The sequence below is a fragment of the Sabethes cyaneus genome, chromosome 2 (genome assembly GCF_943734655.1).
Source record: "Sabethes cyaneus chromosome 2, idSabCyanKW18_F2, whole genome shotgun sequence".
Taxonomy (NCBI): domain Eukaryota; kingdom Metazoa; phylum Arthropoda; class Insecta; order Diptera; family Culicidae; genus Sabethes; species Sabethes cyaneus.
The window spans coordinates 33,518,371-33,539,549 of NC_071354.1; the positions used below are offsets into that span (position 1 = coordinate 33,518,371).

General features: G+C 41.0%; 1 protein-coding gene across 1 annotated transcript in view; it reads right to left on the reverse strand.

The window, feature by feature from the left end:
* LOC128735253 (protein O-mannosyl-transferase Tmtc3-like) overlaps positions 1 to 21,179 on the reverse strand; it is a 450,482-nt gene that overhangs the window by 231,833 nt on the left and 197,470 nt on the right. The window contains exon 4 of the mRNA XM_053829747.1: positions 16,218 to 16,317. Coding sequence (XP_053685722.1) covers positions 16,218 to 16,317 — 100 coding nt within the window. The remainder of the gene's footprint in view (positions 1 to 16,217; positions 16,318 to 21,179) is intronic.

Here is a 21,179-nt window from a genome sequence, read left to right on the forward strand (position 1 = left end):
GCAATTTAAAAGTTCGAGAAATGAGCATGTAACGAAAAGTGGTTATGATTTGCGCGCTTATAAGTCAGCCATTTTTAAATGGATTTTAGAGATATTTCAATCAATCGATCAAAATTTTTTCTAAAAATTGATAAATATAGCAAATATAAAGATAATGTGTCAAATTACCACTGAAAAGAGCATAAATAGTAGGCATTGTCAAAAACTAACGAATCAGCCAATCACATGGAAGCACTCTTTTGCTTCCCAGGCCCGGTTAGACAATCTAATGCACCTGTGGTTTCGTTTACTTCGATTCTAAAAACAAGTGACCAAACCCTTGCTTTCCAACAGGACGGGAATTATTCATTACCAGTAAACCTGGACTGAATTGAAGTCCTGAAGATAAACAATTTTGTAAATGTACTTAGAACGATAATATTAGAGTAAGGAGGGGTAAAAGTGCGATGCGGGTAAAAGTGCGATTCAATGATTTATCGGTGCGGATTCCGAGTGAATTGACTACATTGGCGTGGATGGGTGACTACTTTGACAGCTTGAATCTAACGTAAACTTTGAATGCTTACGAAGCATAGTTGCTGAGTTATGTGCAAATGTTATTTTAGGGCGGTTTTGATGTAATTTTTCGTTATACGGCAAATACGATATCAACAGGAGGATATTACTTGTTGAAAATTTGTAACAGCGTTTAACGTCACTCACATATCTGTTTTGAAAATACGGTGAAAAGAATTTACAAAATATATTTCGCTTTTCCGTAATTTAATCTAACCCCGTCAAGCGCCTAGCGGGGTAAAAGTGCGATTCGCGAACGGGGCAAAAGTGCGATTCATGGACGAGGCAAACATGTATAGCTAATTATATACAGCATTAGGCACTACATTACAGATACTAGAAATGAAAGATCTGCAGAAAACTGAGTGCTCTACAGATGCTAACCGAAGGAAAACAATGTTTTTCCGCTGATGAAACAAAAAACAAACATTTGGAAAAGTTTCGATCTGACAGGGGCTGCAATACACCAACGCAAAATGGGAAAGGTGCAAGTAGAGAATATTCCTTACCGAAACATAACGCAGATTGAGGATAATATGGTTTTGTTAGCTACTGCTGTGCTAAATTCATGGAATCGAGCTTCGCACTTTTGCCCCGCTAGTGGGGTAAAAGTGCGAATTGGCACTTGATCAGAAGAATGAAAAATTTATTTTACATAACACTATTATTCCAGACGATTTTAGTTGAATGTGAAGTTACTGCATCACTGTAAAATGTATTTTGTTGTTGTCCTTCTTTTTATCTCACGAAAATTGATGACAACTACAAACTTATGCCCCGTCCTACTCTATATGCTGCATGTAGCATGTATATATGAAGAATCGAATTATTACATGTATGGATACATGCTACACTAAGCGGTCGTGTCTTGCACACAACCCCTCTGAATTTTCACTTTTTCAAGAACTAGATTTGGAAGAACTAACTGAAGGTTTCATTATTCGGATCGCTAAGATTTCAGTAACATTTAAAGTCTGTATACTGCTCGCCGGTGCGTCTCTCTCGAATATTGCTGTCAAATTTGCAATCCACATTACCAAAATGAAGTTGGTTTTGCTCTACGGTTGATTCCGATGTTATCGATGGCATTCGCAAAACCAAGAAACGTGTGAGATTTTGTAATGATAGTCCGCCTTCTTTCCGCGTTTGCTCTTCATATTGCACCTTCCAAGGCAATGTTGAATAGCAGCTTGGAGAGTGCATCCCCTTGCTTCAGTCCTTCCAACGTTACGAAAGCGGGTCTGACCCGCTATTCTGACGCATGGTTTTGACCCATTCAGCGTCACACGAACCAGCGTAATTAGTTTCGTCGAAAGCCATGCTCTAGCATTATCTACCACAGCCCATTTCGTTTGACTGAATCGTACACCGCCTTAAAGTCCACAAACAGACAATGAGTCTGCAAGTTGCACTCCCGGAACTTGTCTGGTAACTGACGCAGGGTAAACATCTGTTCCGTCTTGAAGCGACCCTCACGAAAACCAGCTTGGTACTCGCCGATGCAGGACTCCACTAGCAAACGGTCTCAGTCTACAGAACAGGATACGGGAAAGCACCCTAGAGACAGAATTGAATGTAATACCTCGCGTACTTGCATTTCTTTAAACGGTGGGCTCTTATATTTTCTTAATTTTAGTCTATTGGACTTTCAAATTTACACATTGGAAAACTTGAAAAATATCCATGCGCAAAGAAACGTTTTAGGGAGCTCTACGAGAATTTGCTAATGAAATACGATTGGGCTTCCGGACAAACGCTTGAATAAGCATTAAAATCTCATCTGACTGAAAACGCTGACGCTTTTGTAGTTTTTTGAGACATGAATCAGGAAATTTATCAGAAGTAGTGCCGTCAGAAGAGGTTGTTGCCTATTCTGGAGCGGCATGAGGATGATTGCCTCTTTTGGTGGTCCAACTTGGCAAGCTGTCACTGTTGAAATTCGACAAAGCAGTGGTACACTGCCAATGGCGTCACGTCGCGCGTTAAAATTGCTTTCATTTGATTTCAATAATTAAATTCGATTCATGTATATATTCGGAAAAATATCTAACTATCGGTTTGCTTAATACCAAAAATTAAATATTGACAAAATTAATATAGGAAATCCAACAGTTCGTTTTGTCATTAATTCGTGGATCTTAAACGCACATGGCAAACATACGCGCCTTAAACTTCGTTCTAATTAGTAAAAGCGCAACGAATTCCAACAAATGACTTTCACCAAGCTGCCGCAATTATTTCCCTGTTAGCGGCAAAATTTCGTACCAACTTCTCGCTCCGTTGATTATGATGCAACAATTTTCCGTGCTGCCAGTAACAACGAGAGAAAAAAAAACGAACAGCAAAACATGATGACTGATTATATATGATGGTGCCAATCTTTTCATCGTACTCTCGGCTGTACTATTCATGTGTCTCCCCGTTGTGTCTCCGTCACTCAAGTTTGCCTATCAGAGTGCCTCGTTACAGCTCGTTGACATATACCTCCCCACCTATGTACCTAGCCACACACCAACACACGTGCACACCACCACCACCACAGTTCGCTTAAGCATGGAGCAAAATCGCCAAACCGTGACGATGGAAATAGTTTTTATTTTTTCCCGAAAGCGGCGCCACGTTCTGCTGTTTCTGACATCCCATCCACCCATCCACCCTTCCAGGTAGGCAGGTGGGCGGTTGACGGTCCTGACGGAGCTCAGACGACGACGAATTGTTACGTGAGAGTGCATAACACGTCTGCTAGGTGGGAATGGTCCGGGCAAAAAAGACATCCTTTTTGCGAACGCTAAGCGTACACTACCTCCGTGCAGTAATTTATTTGATAAATGTCGTCGGCGTTAGTTTTTCGCCGGTTAAAGTGCGGGCATAGGGCAGATTTTTTTTCTCCTCTGACTGCTTTCCAGTTTTGGTCGTCCTGAAGTCCTGACAGACAGACCGATTCTCACGCGCGCGCCACTCACTGTTTCCTCATCGTCACATGGGCACTCAGTCAGTGTCAGGCAGGGTGGTGACCTCAGGAGATTTTTTTTCGTCCCTGCTTGTAAATGGTTCAGATTTTTCATGACACCTTCGTTCGGTACGTACGATATGCCGCGACCCCTACGACCGACGCCGACGAGGGTGGCGCAATTATTTCCGCCGCGCTGCCTCTTTTGAAGCGAAAGATTTTGATGCTGGTAATTTCTTTATCGTCCCGTTTTTCGGCTGGGGGGTGCTGAAATGCATTGCACGTACTCTACGCCACCGTGGCATCAGTCACCATGGCAAAGGACGAATCATTAGCGATGCTTTCACCTGTTCCTCGTTGCGTTGCACTGCGATCCCGTGAGGTAGCGCGCAACGAGTAAGGAACGTCTTATTTCGCCGAAGACCGGAGCTCGTTGATCTACGCGTGGGCTGGTGCTGGCTGACAGGAAGAGAAAACGGTGTGTAATCGGGGTTGGTTGGCAGCAAACTTTACCGTGTGCAGTTTCCATGGAAGTTGCGAAGAGAATAAAAACGGGGTCCCCGAAGTGGAACGAAGCATTCAAAGCGCGTTCTTCTGCACGCTTTGCTGAGGGCAATAAATCTGCACCCTTTGTTCGGTTTTAAAGTTGGATCGTTCGCATTGACGTGACGGACGCGTTTCCATCCGGCGGCGGCGTAGAGGCTCAGGCAGGCGACAGGCGCAGGCTACAGCCGGCAGCCGGCAGGACTGCGGTTGTTAGCTTTTCGCGCGAGCAGCAAAGTTAGACGGTTTTGTGAAAAATGAACTGAACGGAAATTGATTTGACGCTCTCCGGCTTCGGCGGGCTCGAGGTTGCTGCAGTGGCGACTTTTAACGGTATTACATACCTGAGTATAGGTGCGGGAGGGGTATCGATAAATGGGGGGATGGAGGACTGGAGGGAAATAGCTGATTGCCGGTAGACGAACTTTTACCGGTGTGATGGAATTTTAATGGGCTAGGATTGTGCAGTGAGACTGTGTCGAATGGTGGAAATATTTATCGCGTAAAAAACTTTACACAATACGTTTGTGATATTTCTGTAAAATATATGTATTTGTTTAAACACGAATAACGGTACTAAAGTTACTATATTTGAGTTTATAACACAAATGGGTGAAGGCTGAACCGATACCAAGTAATGTAGAGCAATATCATTGAAAAACAATATGAAAAGAAGAGGTCCTCTGTTCCACCCCTGTGGAACCTGCAATACATAAGTTGCAATCAATATATCAGTTCTACCTCTCTATCGGATAATCTCAAATAGTCGATATCCCTCCCTGAAACTGATTTTTATTAGACCAAATTACAGACAGAATTAAGGCCGCTACCTGCCAAAACAGCGCATGTTGCCAATCTGAGTTCCCCCCAAAAAAAATTTGCCTTTAGGCCAAGCCATCATTTGATAGCCACTCCATCCACACACCATCATCATCATCGCATAGCTTCTCATTCCGACAAAAAAACAAACGAAAAACGGTACGAATCAAAGAGTGAACCAAATTTCCTCCCACTGCTTACAACATCTCATAAAACACTCGTACCATGACCTTCCGAGTATCACTATTGTTTTCTCGAATTGTTTACCACCCGGCAAAAAACTTTTTTTTTGTTTATTTTTTTTCGTCAATTCAAAAGATCCGTTGTTGCGCATGTTACACACATACCCACACACACGGCGCGGGGGAGGCGGACGTGCTTCGTCCCGATTTGGGCCATTTTACACAACACACAACTGTCCTACCTGTTGTTCGCCTCACGATTTCGGAGCCCTGTTGAGGATGAGTGTGTTTATTTTTTATATTTCCTTCCCGGTTCAGGACCCGGCCGACCAACCGACCGACCGACCGGACCGTTTGGTCTGTCGGTTAGAACGTGTGCGGAGCAGTAAAAAAAAAGAAATATTCGCCTGATGATGGGTCCTTATTTGCATAAATTTGTTTGCCGGTTCGCTTCTCGGGCGGAGGGTAATTTTCACGAATTCCCTCGTTTGGTTGGTCGGCCAGCATAGCAGCACAGGTCAATGTAGTCGTGATGGAGTGTTTTTTTTTCTGCTGGACGGAAACAAGAAATGGGTACATTTTCGGCGAGGCAAGCGAATGTAATTTGCTTTTATTTTTGCATGCCCTGGAACACAAAATGACCAATTGCATTGTATGTTTCATTCGACGAGCGTGTATAATGTGGTTTTTCTTCTCTCCCGCCCGGACGAGTGCCAGCTTTGCGTTGTTGCTTGCACTGTCAAACTGGACCGTGGTCCTGTGACGGCGGCCCGGAGGAGAGTAGTCAACAAGTAATGGCCGTCGAATTAAACATTCACCGCGTAATGTAATCTGCAGTTGCGGCCAATTTCGAAGCTTTATTGTATGAATTTCATGGACAGCAACCAATCCGGCTGACGCTGCCGTTTTATTTGATGTGAAATGGGTATCCTCGTTGACTTGATTGCATGTTTTATGAGTGCGGACATAAATCCTTTACAAGCAGTGTTTTCCGCAATTTACGACGGAGGCGCTAGGTTGTACTGCAATGTCGGAAAGTTTTGATCCAACATAATTAACGTGAGCGTGGCAACTTTTTCATGGAAATTTAATCACTTAACCACAGCAGCATCGTTGCTGTTCCTTCGAGTATAATCTAAACTAATTAAAGTGTTTAAATTTCGCTTTTCTGGTTCAAGCTTCGGATGCACAAACATAACGCATTGAAGTCAGCCACTTTCACCACTTCGTCCGTCCGGTTTTTCTTGGCTTTATCTCTGCTGATTTTGAATAAACTTTACCGGCAGCCAGTGCTGCGATGGTTGAGATGGCAAAAACAGTTTAGCCCTTTTTTTCCTTTTGCTCTGCTGAATTCCAAGCTGGCTCAAAAAGGACCGGTAAATGCCGAAAGGTTTTTAAAAAACAAAAATTTGGATAACTATAACTTGTGAGGTTGAATTACATTTCTAAATTTGTTTGTTTTTGAACTTTTCAATTTAAAGAATGTCATTTACATCGACAATACTCTAAAAGCTATTTTTCTTACATAACACTGGCAGGAAACACGGAAATTCCGTATAAATAGGGGCACTTGGCATTCGTCCATAGCTTGATTGGTAGAATCAAGAGACGCATTCGTAAAGTCGACATGACGGCCGTACAACGCTCCTGTTCCGACATCAAACGGAAGCTCCGCCGAATAGCCGATAACGGACCGTTTTCAAACGTTCACCAATTTTTTTTCAACAATTCCAATTTTAGTTGTCACCCGTTATGATTTTAACAAATTTAGCTTCTATGAGGCAGTAGGGTTCAATGAGTGTAACTAAGCACAGCAACTCAGTTCGGAAGTCTGAAAGTTGGTCTCTTGTTTGCTTAAGAATGTTAAGAATGTTTGGTGAACATATAGACTCTCACAATTAAACATGAGAAAACATGTAACCAAAATATACTGAATTATGAAAAAGGATGCAACTTCCACACCTTCCTCCTTTAGAAAGAATGATAAATTGTAATAAAATCATTCGCAAAAGAGAGAATTAGGACGATGGGTGTTCGGCAAAAGTGAAAACCAGCTTAGGTGGATAAAATGAAGGCAACCGAGGTAAGAAGGCAAAGAGTATTAAAGATTGTGAATATTTACTTCAGACAATTTTATCACATTGAGCTAACAATTGCTGCCTAGTCTTATCGAACTAGAAACACCGCAATATCAAGCATAAACGACGGACAGTCATAAAACTTCTACCGGGGCTAAAGGATTTTTACATTAAATAATCATAACTATAAGCCTCTTACTTCTAACTTCTATCAGCATAGAGCCGAGGTGGCTTCTACCGTATAAAGAAATCCTCCTCACTGTAGACGGTTCTGGATTACTTGTCGCCAATTCGTTGAGCGTCTCGACACACGCAAGTCGACTTCAACCTGGTCGAGCCATCTAGCACGTTGGGGCTCTCTATTTTTTTGACGGTGGGGTTCTTGAAGAGAACAGATTTCACTACACAGTCGTCCAGCATCCTTGCGATGATTTCCAGCGTACCGTAATCCCTCGATTTTCGCCAAATGCACAATGGTAATTTCTCTAAGTAGTGCCTGCAACTCGTGATTCCTACGCCTACGACACATTCTGCTACCCGTTTGTATTCCACCAAAAATACTCCGTAACACTTTTCGCCTGACCTTGAATTTTCTTAGTCGTATTATTGTCAGCGGTGACCAGAGATCCCAAAATTCCCACATTGAGATGTAAGCCAACACTTCTAGCCTCCGATTTAAGTTTGAAGTAGATTATCACCACCATCCCAAGGTTTCTAGTAATGATGTCGAGGTCGTCTGCAAAGGCTAGGAGTTGGCTACTTTTGCTAAAGGTCGTTCCTCTAGTTTCGATCGAGCTTGTTGGATCACATGCGATGTTGAATAACGATACAGGACAGTCCATTCCTAAGTCGCGACCCTCTGCGCGATTTTGAGGGATTCGAGAGTGTCCCCGAAACACGCACGTAGCACATCATTCGCTCCAGAGTAGCTTTGATCAGCCGCCACAGTTTGTCTGGAAAACTGTTCTTGTGCATTATCTGTCAAAGCTGTTCGCCCTCGACTGTATCGTATGCTGCCTGAAAACCATGAAAATATGATGCGTGGGTACGTTGTACTCCAGACATTTTTGGAGGTTCTGTCGGTGAGCGAAAATTTGATCTATAGTAAGGCTCACCTGGTATTGTCCTACGAATTCTCTTGCTATTGCGGTTGACGACGTAACGAAATCAGGAAGAGCACCTTATAGCTGGCGTTAACCAGCGTAATTCCACGGCAATTATAGGAATCTAGCCGATCGCCCTTTTTGTAGTTGGGACACTCCTCCGCTAGTTTCTCTTCATCCCAAATCCTTGAAATTATCCAGTGAAGTGCGGTTTCTAGTGGTTGTTGGCTAGCTATAAGTACCTTATTCCGCGTGAAACTAAAACCAGGCCCCTGACAGAACATCATCAGAACAACATCGTTGTAAGAGTCGCAGCTCACTGCCTGCATGCTTTGTACAAAACTGAAACTAATACATGTGTAACCTAAACTATAGCTTATACACGTACATCATGAGCAATCTATCATCTGGAACGGAATTTTTTGTGGGTCCGAAAGAGAACAGGTGCAGAATTTGAGTTGCAAACATAACAATATTCGATACAATGATATAACGATGTGCAGATGTCAGTAACCTGGTTGAAATCTCAGTGCCGTAGTATTTAAGGCTGTCGTCTTTTTCTAACTCTGTTTTAACTCCTTTCCTTCCATTAAAATAACTAAAAAAATGTATCCCGTTTTCCTCTTTTCGATGCCCCGGTATTTTGTCTTTTCTGTCACGTTTATTCAGTCTTTGGCTCCTTTTTTCCCCTTTCCTCTCTGGTTTTCGTTTTCTATCTCCCGTTTTTTCATCACTCCCGTGTTGTCTTTTGCTTTAGTCCATTTTCCTGTTTTCCTTTTCTTCGTTTTCTTCCCGTTTTAAGTCCCATCTTTCTCCTTTTATATCTTCTTTGACCTCTCTTACTCGTTTTCCTTGTTTACTCTATCGATTTTCCTAAATAATTTCTTCCATCGCTATTCATCTGTTTCCTTTTGATTTCTCTTATTTTCGCTTCCGTATTTCCTTTCTTGTATCCCTCTTTTTCTAATTCGTTTACTCTCGTTTACTGTTCTTTTCACTTTTTGTTGTTCTTCGTTTTTCACTCGTTTCCTGAGTCTTGATTTTCCTCTGTTCCGTTTTACGTCTTTTATTTTTAGGAACAGGAATAGCAGTCTCGTTGTTTTGCTCTTTTCTGTCCCACTTTTACCTTTTTTCGGTTCCGGATTTTATCTTCTTTCGCACTTAACTCCATTTCCTTTTTCGTTTTCCTCTGTTCCGTTCTGCCTCATGCTATGTCCTACTTTTCCACTCCTTCTGACACATTATGTTTTCCTTAATCCTTTTGTCTTCCTTTTTTATTTTATTGCTTCATTTTTTTACTATCCCCCAACATTTTCTTTTTTTTTCTTTCTTTTCTAACCCGTATTTTCTCTATTTATCCCGTTTTTACTCCTTTACTGTCCATTTTATCCTCATTTTCATTCTCGTTTTCTTCGGTTCATTTATGGTTGTTTCCTTTTCGTTCTTCAACTTTTACTGTTGATTCTCCTCGTTTTTTATTTCCCTTTTTTCGCCGGTTTTCTTCTTTTCTACTTTTTTATGTTCCGTTTTTCCTCCTGTTTTGTCACAGGTTTACTTTAGTTTTGCTTTTTTTCATTCCAATTATGCCATTACAAATTATTTTTATAGTTTTTGTTAGCCCCCCCTTGCAGTTGACTTTAAAAATCAAACTATAAAAACTGTTAGGCGACATCCATTTAGTACGTCACGCAAATTTTGACCAAAATCAAACCCCCCTTCCCCCCTTGTCACATTTTGTCACTCATTCTTGATCCCCTGAGAAAGTACGTCACGCCACGGCTAACCCCCCTCCCCTTCACAACAAAATAATTAAATATACATTCCAACCTTTTCATCCAAGCTATCAATATAATTCATTACAATCAATTCATCAAATATTAAAAATGAATTTCAGCAAATAAATAAAAATTTTCGAGCTTATCAGTCATCGATTTACGGTATTTGAAGATAATCTCCAATTGATGCGATCGAAAACGCTTTCGAAGTCGCTGATGTGTCGTCGATTAATATTTCGCGCATATCCTTGTCCTTTACATCCATCCACTCAAATTCGTCTGATCTAGTTGAAAGAATCAGGTCTTCATACTGACGCCTTGCAACAACACTCCAAGGCGTGAACTTTTCTGAAGGGTTTTGTCATTTTGTGTAATTTTTGCAATCATACAACATTACCTTAGATACGAAATTTGTTTCGCAAGTGGCACAAACTCTATCCTTCAGGGAGCTTTTGAATAAAGGACAGTATAGGTTATACGGAAGAACCTTAAAACCAGCCGTGGAACTTCGGTATGAATTTATGTTCATCGATTGAGTTCAGCGCGAATATCAAGGGGAAACATTGCCATTGGTCCTTGGTAGCACCCCGTAGTCCCTCAGGAATTTGCTATTTGCGGTTGCAAAAATATTTTAGGCAGTACGGTGCTCAAGGAGCTCTTCAGTGGTGTACAGCATACTCTGTAAAGTCTTAATGGAGAGTTCATACTAGAAGAATAAATGAGTCCTGTTCACACAATTATGTTAAAAAAACGTTATCATTCAAAAAAATTAACTATTTGTTTTAAAATCCATCAGTACGTTAATTTTAGGTCAACCCCCCTCCCCCTACAAGCGTGACTTACTTTATGGATGGCCCCTTAACAAAAAAATTTTGAATAATCTGATGACTCTGAATAAACAGAAGAGTCTGAATAAGCGGTAGAGTTTGAATAAACGGATGAGTTTGAATAAGCAACTGAGCCTGAATAAACGGTACAACCTGAATAAACGGAAGAATTTGAATAAGTAGAAGATTGTATATGCAGAAGAGTCTGAATAAACGAAAAACCCTGAATAGGCCGATGTGTTTGAATAAGCGGGTGAGTCTGAAGAAGCGAGAAAGTTTGAATAGGCGGCAGAGTCTGAATAAGCGGTAAAATTTGCATATGCAGATTCTAAATAAGCAGAAAAGTCTGAATAAGCGGTGGAATCTGAATAAACAGAGGAGTCTGAATAACCGGACCTGCCTGAATAAACAGAAGAGTTTGATTAAGCAACTGAGTCTGAATGATCTGTATCGCTCAAAGACGTACCGTCTGCAACTGTACCGTCTGAAGAAACGGAAGATTCTGAATAAGCGGTATAATCTGAATAAGCGGAAGAGTCTGGATAAACGGTGGAGGCTGAATAAACATCAAGGCGAAATAATGCCGTAGCCCCTCAGGAGTTTGTGCAACTGCTATTTTCGGTTGCAAAAATCTTTTAGGCAGGACGGTACTCAAGGAGCTCTTCAGTGGTGTACAGCATATTCTGTAAAGCCTTAATGGAGAGTTCATACAAGACGAATAAATGAGTCATGTTCTACAGAAATGATAATTCTCCGAATGAATTTTTCATTTGAAATTTTTTTATGTGACGTCCCATAACATTAAGCCCCCCTCCCTTCGTCACAAATCGTCACGATTAGGTCAACCCCCTCCCCCTATAAACGTGACGTACTTTATGGATGGCCCCTTAGTCATGAATGAATTTTTTTTGTATACAATCAATTGTCTCTTGGCTGCACAACCTAAAGAAAATTGAGTGTTAACGCTTCTAGCACAAACCAAAAGTGGAAATTCAAGCGATGTAATGATCAAAAAGCGGTGAAAAAAATTTCTTTCGATTTTGTCTCTCTTTTAACCTTTCGTTACTCGCGTCAACTTGGATTTATAGGTGTGCTAAAAACAGAATTCACTCGAATAGTAATGCCACTTGGTGAAAAACTTATGAAACTTTTTCCACCGTTTGAAAGATCTTGGTATGCGTATCAACTTTGCTGAAAACAGTAATTTTGTTTGTTATTGGAATCCCGTGATATACCGAGATAAAGTTAACGGTTCACAGACGTTGTACAAAATACAACAGCGCAAGTAACGGAGGGTTAAATAGTATACAAGCGTAAGCAAAGACTTGAACAAATGCCATCTTGGATTGTATCATAGTTGCAACATAGTTTTTTAATTTTACATTTAGGCGTTTTGGTCATATATTCCGGTAGATTACGATATAGTGATTCTAGATTATTACATCAAAAAAGGATTTTTCCGCCGAAATTACAAAAAATTAGGATGGATACCTCTGATTCTCGCTAAATTAGACGTGAGGTGACGCGCGCGTGCTACAACTGGTAATGTTTAATAATGATGATTTATAAAATTTAGCCAAGGTGAGCTTGCTTTGAATAATACAAAATAGCAATGTGCCTAACCAGAGCAATCTTCAAAAACATATTAATAATTTGGGACAGCAGTAAAAATTGAGAACAGTTTCATTTTGTAATTAGACATTTAATGGTTGACATGTTCTATGAACATATTATTGGAAAACCCGTTCAATTCAGACATATTTGAAACGGAGTTGCTGTTAAAAGTCATCAAAACTTCAACGATATAAGGAAGTTAGGGAGTTGTTAGAAATTTGACTTTGTGTCGAACATAAATTGGAGTTCAATTAGACTAGATGTTGAGCCAAAATTTGGCTTCAAACTGAACTTCAAATCAGAATTGAATTTGATTTGATGATTTGATTGATCGGGCATAAAATTAGATTAGAAATTAGACTTAAAATCGGAGCTGAACTCGACTTGGGATTGGCTTTGAAATGGGACAATGAATTGGACTTGAAATTGGATCACAATGAAACTACACATTGCACTTAAAATTGGGCTTGAAATTGCACTTCATATTAGTCTTGGTATTAGACTTCAAATCAGAATTGAATTTGTATTTAAATTAGACATGAAATTGGACTTAAAATCGGACATTACATTGGACCTAAAATTAGACTTAAATTCAACATGAAACTGGAATTAAATTAGGCTCGGAATTGAACTTAAAATTAATTATTGGACATGAAATCGTACTTAAATTGAACTTTCAAATTGGAACTAAATTTTAATTTAAAATTAGGCCTGCAATTCGACATGCAATGGGACTTGAAAATCCACTTGAAATTGGACTTGAAATCAGTGGTGAAATAAAGATTAAAATAGACTATAAATTGGCTTTAAAATGGGACATTGAAATTAGACCTCGGTTGAATATCAAATTAGAATTGTAATTGACCTTGCAATCGGACATTCAATTGCCCTTGAAATTGGACCTGAAATTGGAGATGAAATCGGAACTAAATGAGACTCGGAAATAGACTTAGAATGGGACATTAAATTCAAGGGACCAAGTAAAACTCGAGATCGGAGGTAAACGTGGTATTAAATAACCCAAGTAACAATTTGGGTTTTTTTATAATCTTATAATGGCATTCAAGACCAAAATTGGTAATGAAAACCGCCATAAGAGTACAATAAAACTCACATTGTTGCTTGGGAAGGCTCGAAGTTGGACTTAGAATGGGAAATTTTCGCCATAAAATAAAAACAGAATTTTATTTCCAACATTTAGTAACATTTTTTCGTAACACAAATGGATACAGTTTAACAAAAAATATTTGATTTAGTATTTGAGCGCCTGTACTTTAATGCAATGGCATCTCAAAGTTGAAAATTAGACTAATTTTGCGGGGTAATTCTGGGCTCATTCGGGTTAAATTGGATATGAAATTAAATTAGAAATTGGCTTTAAAATGGGACATTGAAATTGGACTCGAAATTGAACTACCTGCTAGCAGGGCGAACCGAGTACGACAGAACTTACCCTACTAACACAGTTGTTACAATGTAGTAGTGGTAACCGAATTATGACTAATTTTAGTCGTAGTTCGGTTGCTTCAACTAAATGGGCCTAATGTGTGCTACTTAGGTACATAGGCAGAACTATTGTAATCGACGGAGACGTTTTCGAAATGACAGACGAATTTGTATAGCTCGGGTCATAGGTGAGGTCAACAATTACAAACAACTACAGCTAAGTAACCAGCAAACGTATTCTTGCCGGCAGGCTTGTTATTTCCTCACTCATTGTGCAAAAAGTGCAACTTTTTTTGTTCAACACAATGAGCAGAACTGCTTTCAGAAATGAGAAGTAAATCCACACAATGAGAAACAGACCAAACACAATGAAAAAAACTGACGTGCAGAAAAATTTCTCAATGCGCTCTTTAAATGAGCAACTTTCGGTTTTACTCCCGGTCCTCTCGGTAGCTACAGCAGTAAACGTGAAAACAAAACAACCGGTGCGCGTACAGCAACTATAGACTCAGAGGCGTCAAGACAATCAAAAGTCGTTATATTTTGAATCTTAGCGGAGAATTGCCTTTGTTTATAATGGGACTTTCCTGTTGGTACGCGTCAAGAAGCAAATGTATGGGAATTCAAATGTTGCCATATCTAAATAACATTTTTCGCACTGTTGCCGTTGTGACATGCCTAACCATATGATCCAGTTGCGTTCACGGGCAGCCAAACTCAACTGAATATACTAAATGTAAGAATCATGGTTCAACTGCATTAATGGATTAATATTTTTCTGATGGCAATGACCGCTACTGACAATCGTCGTTTTTTCTCAACGCACTACCCATGTTAAAACTACCCGTAGTTGTCATACGCCAACGCATCGCATCAACGTATTCAAAGTGTATTAACATTCTCCTCAATGAGTAGCACAGTGTGCGGTTGCTCATACAACTGCGTTCAGCAAAAAAGAGCACAGTTAAAATGAAACGGAGCAGAATAAATCGCGTTGAAGACTGAGCACAGTTTGAATTTTTCTCTTCTCTTTTTTTCTGGCACCTCCATCCCTGCTTGCCGGAAGTCGTACATACTAAACACTTCGTAAGACCCAGAGGTCTGGTAAGCTTCACCACCATAGTAACTGTATCATGTACAAAATAATGATGGGACCGGTGCGGTAGTCCTCTATTGCAGCGTTTCCCAAGTGGGGGTTCGCCAAAAATTTAGCACGTGGCAGATTGGTACTCGGAATTCCGCCAAAAGGTTGGGTATCGCCGCTGTGGACAATGCTCGATTGGGATTGGCAAGCACGTCGTGTTCTTAAATAGGACCATCTTTGGCGGAGTACGTAGGAATGGTGTACGAAGGAGAACAATAAACCAAGAGCAGGCGTAACTCTTCGGCGGACCCAGTATCCAGAAAGTCACTTAAGCTGGAAGGGTACAATGGGCAGGGGATGAATCCCCAATTAAGTCAAAATTGCTTGGGTTGTGTTGTGGACATTTATTCTGCTTAGTAAACATAGCTATGGTCTCAGAATGGATCAAGAGAAAACATGAAAATGAAATGTATTAAATTAAAGGATAAGATGTTTTTCACCACATCATCCCCCTTTAGGGAAAATGACGTAATGTAATGAATTCACTCACAACAACGAGCAAAACTGACTTAAAATTCACAACAAGAGGATGATCAGGCTAGGAATACAAACAAAATTAGGATTAAATAGGGTAATACTCACATAGAGATAAACTCGGACACAGATTCTTGGTAAGCCCCAAAAAAAGAGTAAAGAATCTAAAATTTCATTTTAGATTATTTTATTTAATTGAGTGAAGACTTGTCATAATAATGCGGCATTAATCTATCTTAAATTCAAGGTAAATCCCTAAAACATTTACGAAGATGCCGGGTAAAATCTTTGAGGACGCAAAATTGGAGGCAACAGGGGAAACCAGGAAGTGTTATGCATCCGCTAGGAGACTTTTAGTCTCCACTAGAAAAAACGGTTCTGCATTTATAAATCTAGCCTAGAAAATATATGATATTCTAACCGATTTCTGCTGCATGATATGTTAGAGTTTGAAGCACATTGATTTTTTCTAGTTTAAATGTTTTTAAACAAATAAAGTTACTAAGAAATGTTTTTAACCCCGTAAACCAAATTAATTCGTTCTCCTCGTTCTTAGCTTCGTTGAGTATTTTAACTTCACTCCAGCATGCAAAAGAATTGTCCTCTGTCGAATTCGAATACACCAAGCTACGTGCTTCGATCGACTGTTTTGCACCATCCTTTATTCCCTACCTACCAGAACTAGGAACCAAACTTTCTCCACTTACCGGTTGCTTTTTTCCGCCTGGTCGCCTTGGTGTAAAAGATAAACGCCGCCAGGAAGAACACCGAAGAAAGCGTTTCGGCACGACCAACCACGCCGGTTACCTGTGGGAAGAAGAAGAGGACAAAAAAGCACCGTCAATAAGCGTCGTATATAATGGCGTTTTTTCGCTCTGGTCGCATTTATTTGACATTTGGTTGTTAATTAACGGTATGTTAAATAGTCAAATGTATGGAAAACCGAAGAACAATACCGGAACGGTGTGTCACTGTTTAACCTCGATCAAAAATGGGAGTAAATGGTAATATTGGGAAATAATGGCTGTTTTTTCGGAAGCTGTAAACTGGCTTTCGCAAACGGTTACGCGAATGAATGATTGAACCGATGCGACGCGGTTGAGTTGAGCCGACCACCGACCGACCAAAAGTCGTAAATTGAGGTGAATGAAAGCAACAATTTAATTTCGGCGGTAGGCCGGCCTAGTCCTTGTTTGCTGTCGCTTCTGGCTGTCGGCCATATGGGGGGAATGGGAAATCAAATGACGTTTGTTCTCAAATGATTGCATGGACAGAAAATCGAGCAACTTCGTTGCCGGTCGTTTAAACGAGCCCGAAAACCAACCGGGCCGGGCTCCTCCGGCAGAACGGAACAATAAAATGCTAATCACCCCAAAGTTCCCCAGCGAAATATTCACGGTACACAATGGTCTCCGTCGCCAGTAGTACCTAGTAGTGAAGGCAGTTCTGTTGCAACTGTAAAACCATAAATTCATCATACCACGTACCGGGGCAGCGAACCGGAACGGACAAAGTCATACACCATCCCGAGGATCAGGTTGACGTGGTACACAGTACGGCCGTTGCCTGGCGTTGGCGCCAGCCAGAGGAACTTTGCCAAACTGGAACTCATTAGCGAGCGAGAGAGAAAGTGTTTGCGGGCCGGATCTGGCCGTCTGTCTGTAGTAGTAGTTGTTGTTGTTGTTGCTGGTGGCGGCTGGCTAAACTTTGCCAGCCGGAATCATTTATCTTTTGTCATGTATCGCATGGATGACAGAGCTGCCACCCTCCCGTACGGAAGGTGGTAAGCAGGTTACCATCAGTCCTATGATGGGGAAAATGCGAACAGCAAAATATGGAAGACGTTCACGTGTTCCACGGCCGGTTGACAGTCAAATATCCATGTCGTTCAGAGCTGTACCGTACTGCACCGGATATGTTGTGAGGACCTTTCGGTTGGAATCATGATAAGCAGCACTCGTCAGCGGCGGATGTGTGTGATTGCGTTTCAAGAGTTGTAGCGGCAATTTACCGACTGAAATCCCATTTTGGATGGGCCTCGTTGGAACGAACGAACGAACCACTCACCCACTTGCTACGTGTTGAATGATGAAGAAGAAAAGTAACTTCGGTCCAATTTTAACTACGTGACGCACATGGCACTGCTGTTTGTTGTTGGTGCCGGTCGCCCTCTGCTGCCGGATTCGAGTCGATAAGAAACGAGGTCACGCTGGTTTATTGCGGTTTGTTCCGAACACGGTCCTGGCTGGCACGTTTGTCGGTGCTATTTGTCACGCGGAGTGGAAAATTGCAATTTTCAACTGGGCCGAGTATTTTCGGAACACTTGCTGGCACTGGAGCTGGTAAGAGTGTGTACTTCTATCGAATCTATCTGTAAGCCACCGAAGGTTAAATGATGATAGATTATGGGTAGGAAAATTACGACTCAGCCATACCTACCTACTGACTGTGAGCGAAATCGTGCTTCAGGTTTGATTACTGTTATCGTGATTTTATCACTAACTCTCTGCTAATGTCACTCATCGTGACGACGACGCAATGGCCGATGCCGTGCAAGGCTCAAGTGCAGCAATTTCGGCCTCAATATTTACGAACTAATGCTCGTTAAGCGTCGTTACTAACCATAATGCTGATGACGGTGTTCGCGCGGTGGTAGCTGCCAGCTGTTATTGTCAAATTGCCATAACGATACGATGCAAATGCCAATAATAATCTGTGCACTCCTACTGGAGGTAGGAGTACCAGTACAGGCAACGGTAAACTCCAAGGATGTAGCTACACGAACATCATCACGCCAGTAGATAGCAGGCAGACACACCTTCGATGGCGTCGCTTTTCCTGTTGCATAAGTGTTGCTCCCTATCCCATCCCGTTCCGATTGTTGTGCAACGTGAAACGAACGGAGACGGCAAGAGGATTTCGAAGCGTTTATCATAATAAGCGTCCATCGCATACGTCCCGGATCGCTTTGGAGGTCACCAGGAGCGTCGGCAGCAGCACCGTCAGTAACTGTCGACATCATTATCAGCAGCACTGGCTGGAATCCGAGCGCAGCTAACAGCTGTCGTGTAGCGTGTTTCCCGATATGTACACCAACCCCACATTTTCCGACCAAGCGGGCGTCGGTGTACATAGTTAGCACGGTAGCACTGGTGCAAGTGCATTAATTGACACACAGAGTGTGCGTAATTTTTTTTCTTCCTTCTCCACCAACTAGTGCTGAAAAATTACTCGAGCACTCGTGTTGGGCGCTACAAGGCTCATTTGAACTACGAGTCTTCACGAATGTGGGCTTAAAATGATCAAACCGCTCCAACCAGCAGTGTGAAAATATCAAAGTTAAACGACAAACAACCACACACCATATTGCAATGCACTCTGACATACAAGTGCGCAGGCAGTCGTTAATTCGAAATAAATGAGTGCGTCATGTTTTTATTACAGCTGTGGAATTTAATTTTGCTTGTGAGAAAGAATGCAGCTCATAGTTGAGAAAATAAATGTTTATAAATGAGACCGATTATTGCTTATCTTTTGATATTATTCACATTCTACTTAAAAAACTTTGGCAAGTATAAATGGTTCATATCTGTTCATATCTGTACCAATCTGTACCATCTGTTAAACCAGCCAGTTGGCGAAATTTGCAAAATTTCAGTGGCACGTTGATTGTATCCACCTATCATATCAATATGCACGATAAAATTTATTGCGCATATGCTACAAACCAGCGGAGATTGTTAAAAACTTATTAACTATTCTTTGGGATATTTTATCATGGTCGCTATGCGCAACAAATCAATCAGGATGATCTGACAGCTAAAACTTTAACCTTTCTGCTCACGGATGTATTTTCAAGTTAACAAAACTGGCGGACTGATTTAGCTTTTACCAGAGCGAGAAACGAAAAGCTTTACTAAATTGTGGCGGTGGCTGTCAAGCAGCGAAAGCTCAATCGGTTTTAGCGGCAGAGCGTGGTACAACTACTTGAGCTTATCACCAGATTCTTCAAGGAGTTTTAGAAACCTTCTGAAAAGTGGGTCAATTGGAAGAATAGGAACGGAGCCTTTCCCCGATAGCCCGTGTTGAGAATTGCGGCTAACACGCTGACAGACGAACAGCGTCACACGCAGTGCCTTGTAAGTCGCAAGTGCCTGCATAGCGTCGTCGTCCCGCCAGTAAAAAGCAAGGTTAGATTAAACTTCTCGGTCGGTGGTTTCTACAGTAGATAGAGGAAGAGGCACAATTTATGTCATAAAATAACCCAACCCATGTCGCTAGCTTAATAAGGGGGGCTGCGCAGTCTCCTTTTGTCCAGCGCCTCGATGGTTCAAAGGTATAAGTACCAGCGAGCCACATGCCCTGATGGGTGTTGACTCCGTGTTGTGAGGTAGAATTCGGTTATAATCTCAGATTATAGCTTGGTTCGACTCATGCAGCCTTCCAGCATTGGACAATAGGTAGGATTCACAACGACAACATGTTAGGCGTAGTAACCAATAGGCCCTCCCCCCTCACTTTTTCCCTCTATCCAAACCATTCAAAAATTCTTCATTATTTTACCCCCTACCGTCCCTTCATCAATTGTAGAAGCATCGTTTCAAAAAATATAGTTTTATAGCTGTCATCAGGAATTTATGTTGGAACTCATAGTTTTATTAGAGGTTCTATAAAAACCGCTAGAGAAACATAATAAAACTTAGAATTGTTACTAAGCCTAAGTAACCTATACGCACCAAAAAAAAAAAAAAGAACAAAAGAAAAAGGTAAAGCGGCAGAAAATTTTATCCGAATAATTTGATCCGTATTTTTTTCTTAAAAGTATGAGGAAAATGCTACATTTGTGTAAGAAAAGATCTTGGATTCAATAATAAATAACTGAAATACACGCAATTGTTTTTGTTCCAACACTATCTGAAGCAAGCTTTAGAGCCACGTTCATCCAGGTTCGTCTCCACTCCCACCGTTCGTCGTTCATCAATGGACCCCAACGTGACGTCCAGCGCTGCATCGAAGAATCGGTAATAAACGTTTGCAGGAATATAAGATCCTATCTTTTATATTTAAATAGAGCCAGTAGTCCATTCTTTCCGTTCTTTGACGCCTTCTGGTGGTTCCGCTTCGTTTCGGGTAAGTTTCGGGTTGCATGAGTCCTCCGAAGGTCGGTTGCCGACCCCGAGATAAAATGAATTGAGCTAGTTTAGTTGAGTGTGAAAACCAACACATATAAGGAAAAAAAGGGAACCAAAACCGGAGGAGAACCGAGAAGGAAAGGAGATAAAAACTCGAAAGCCAGAATGAAAAACGGGCAAACGGAAAATGGAAAACAGAAAAGAAAATAACAAAAAACGAATGAAAAACACTATAAATAAGAAAAAATGTGAAAGAAAACGAATAACTAAGCCCCAACACAGATATCGAATTGGACTAGGTTTAATCGTCAAACGTAAAAAATCTTAGTTCTATTGGGACAAAGGAGTTTTGTCATTTTTGACAAAGTGCGCTAGAACTTCCCTAACACAGACATCAAATTGGTCTGGCTTTAATAGTCGTAAAGAATCTTCGACCTGTTGGAACTAGGAGATTCTGTCAGTTCTTTTTTCTAATTCCACGATTTAATGCCCAATTTCAAATTTAATTTACTTCCAATGTAAAGTTCAGTTTTAGGT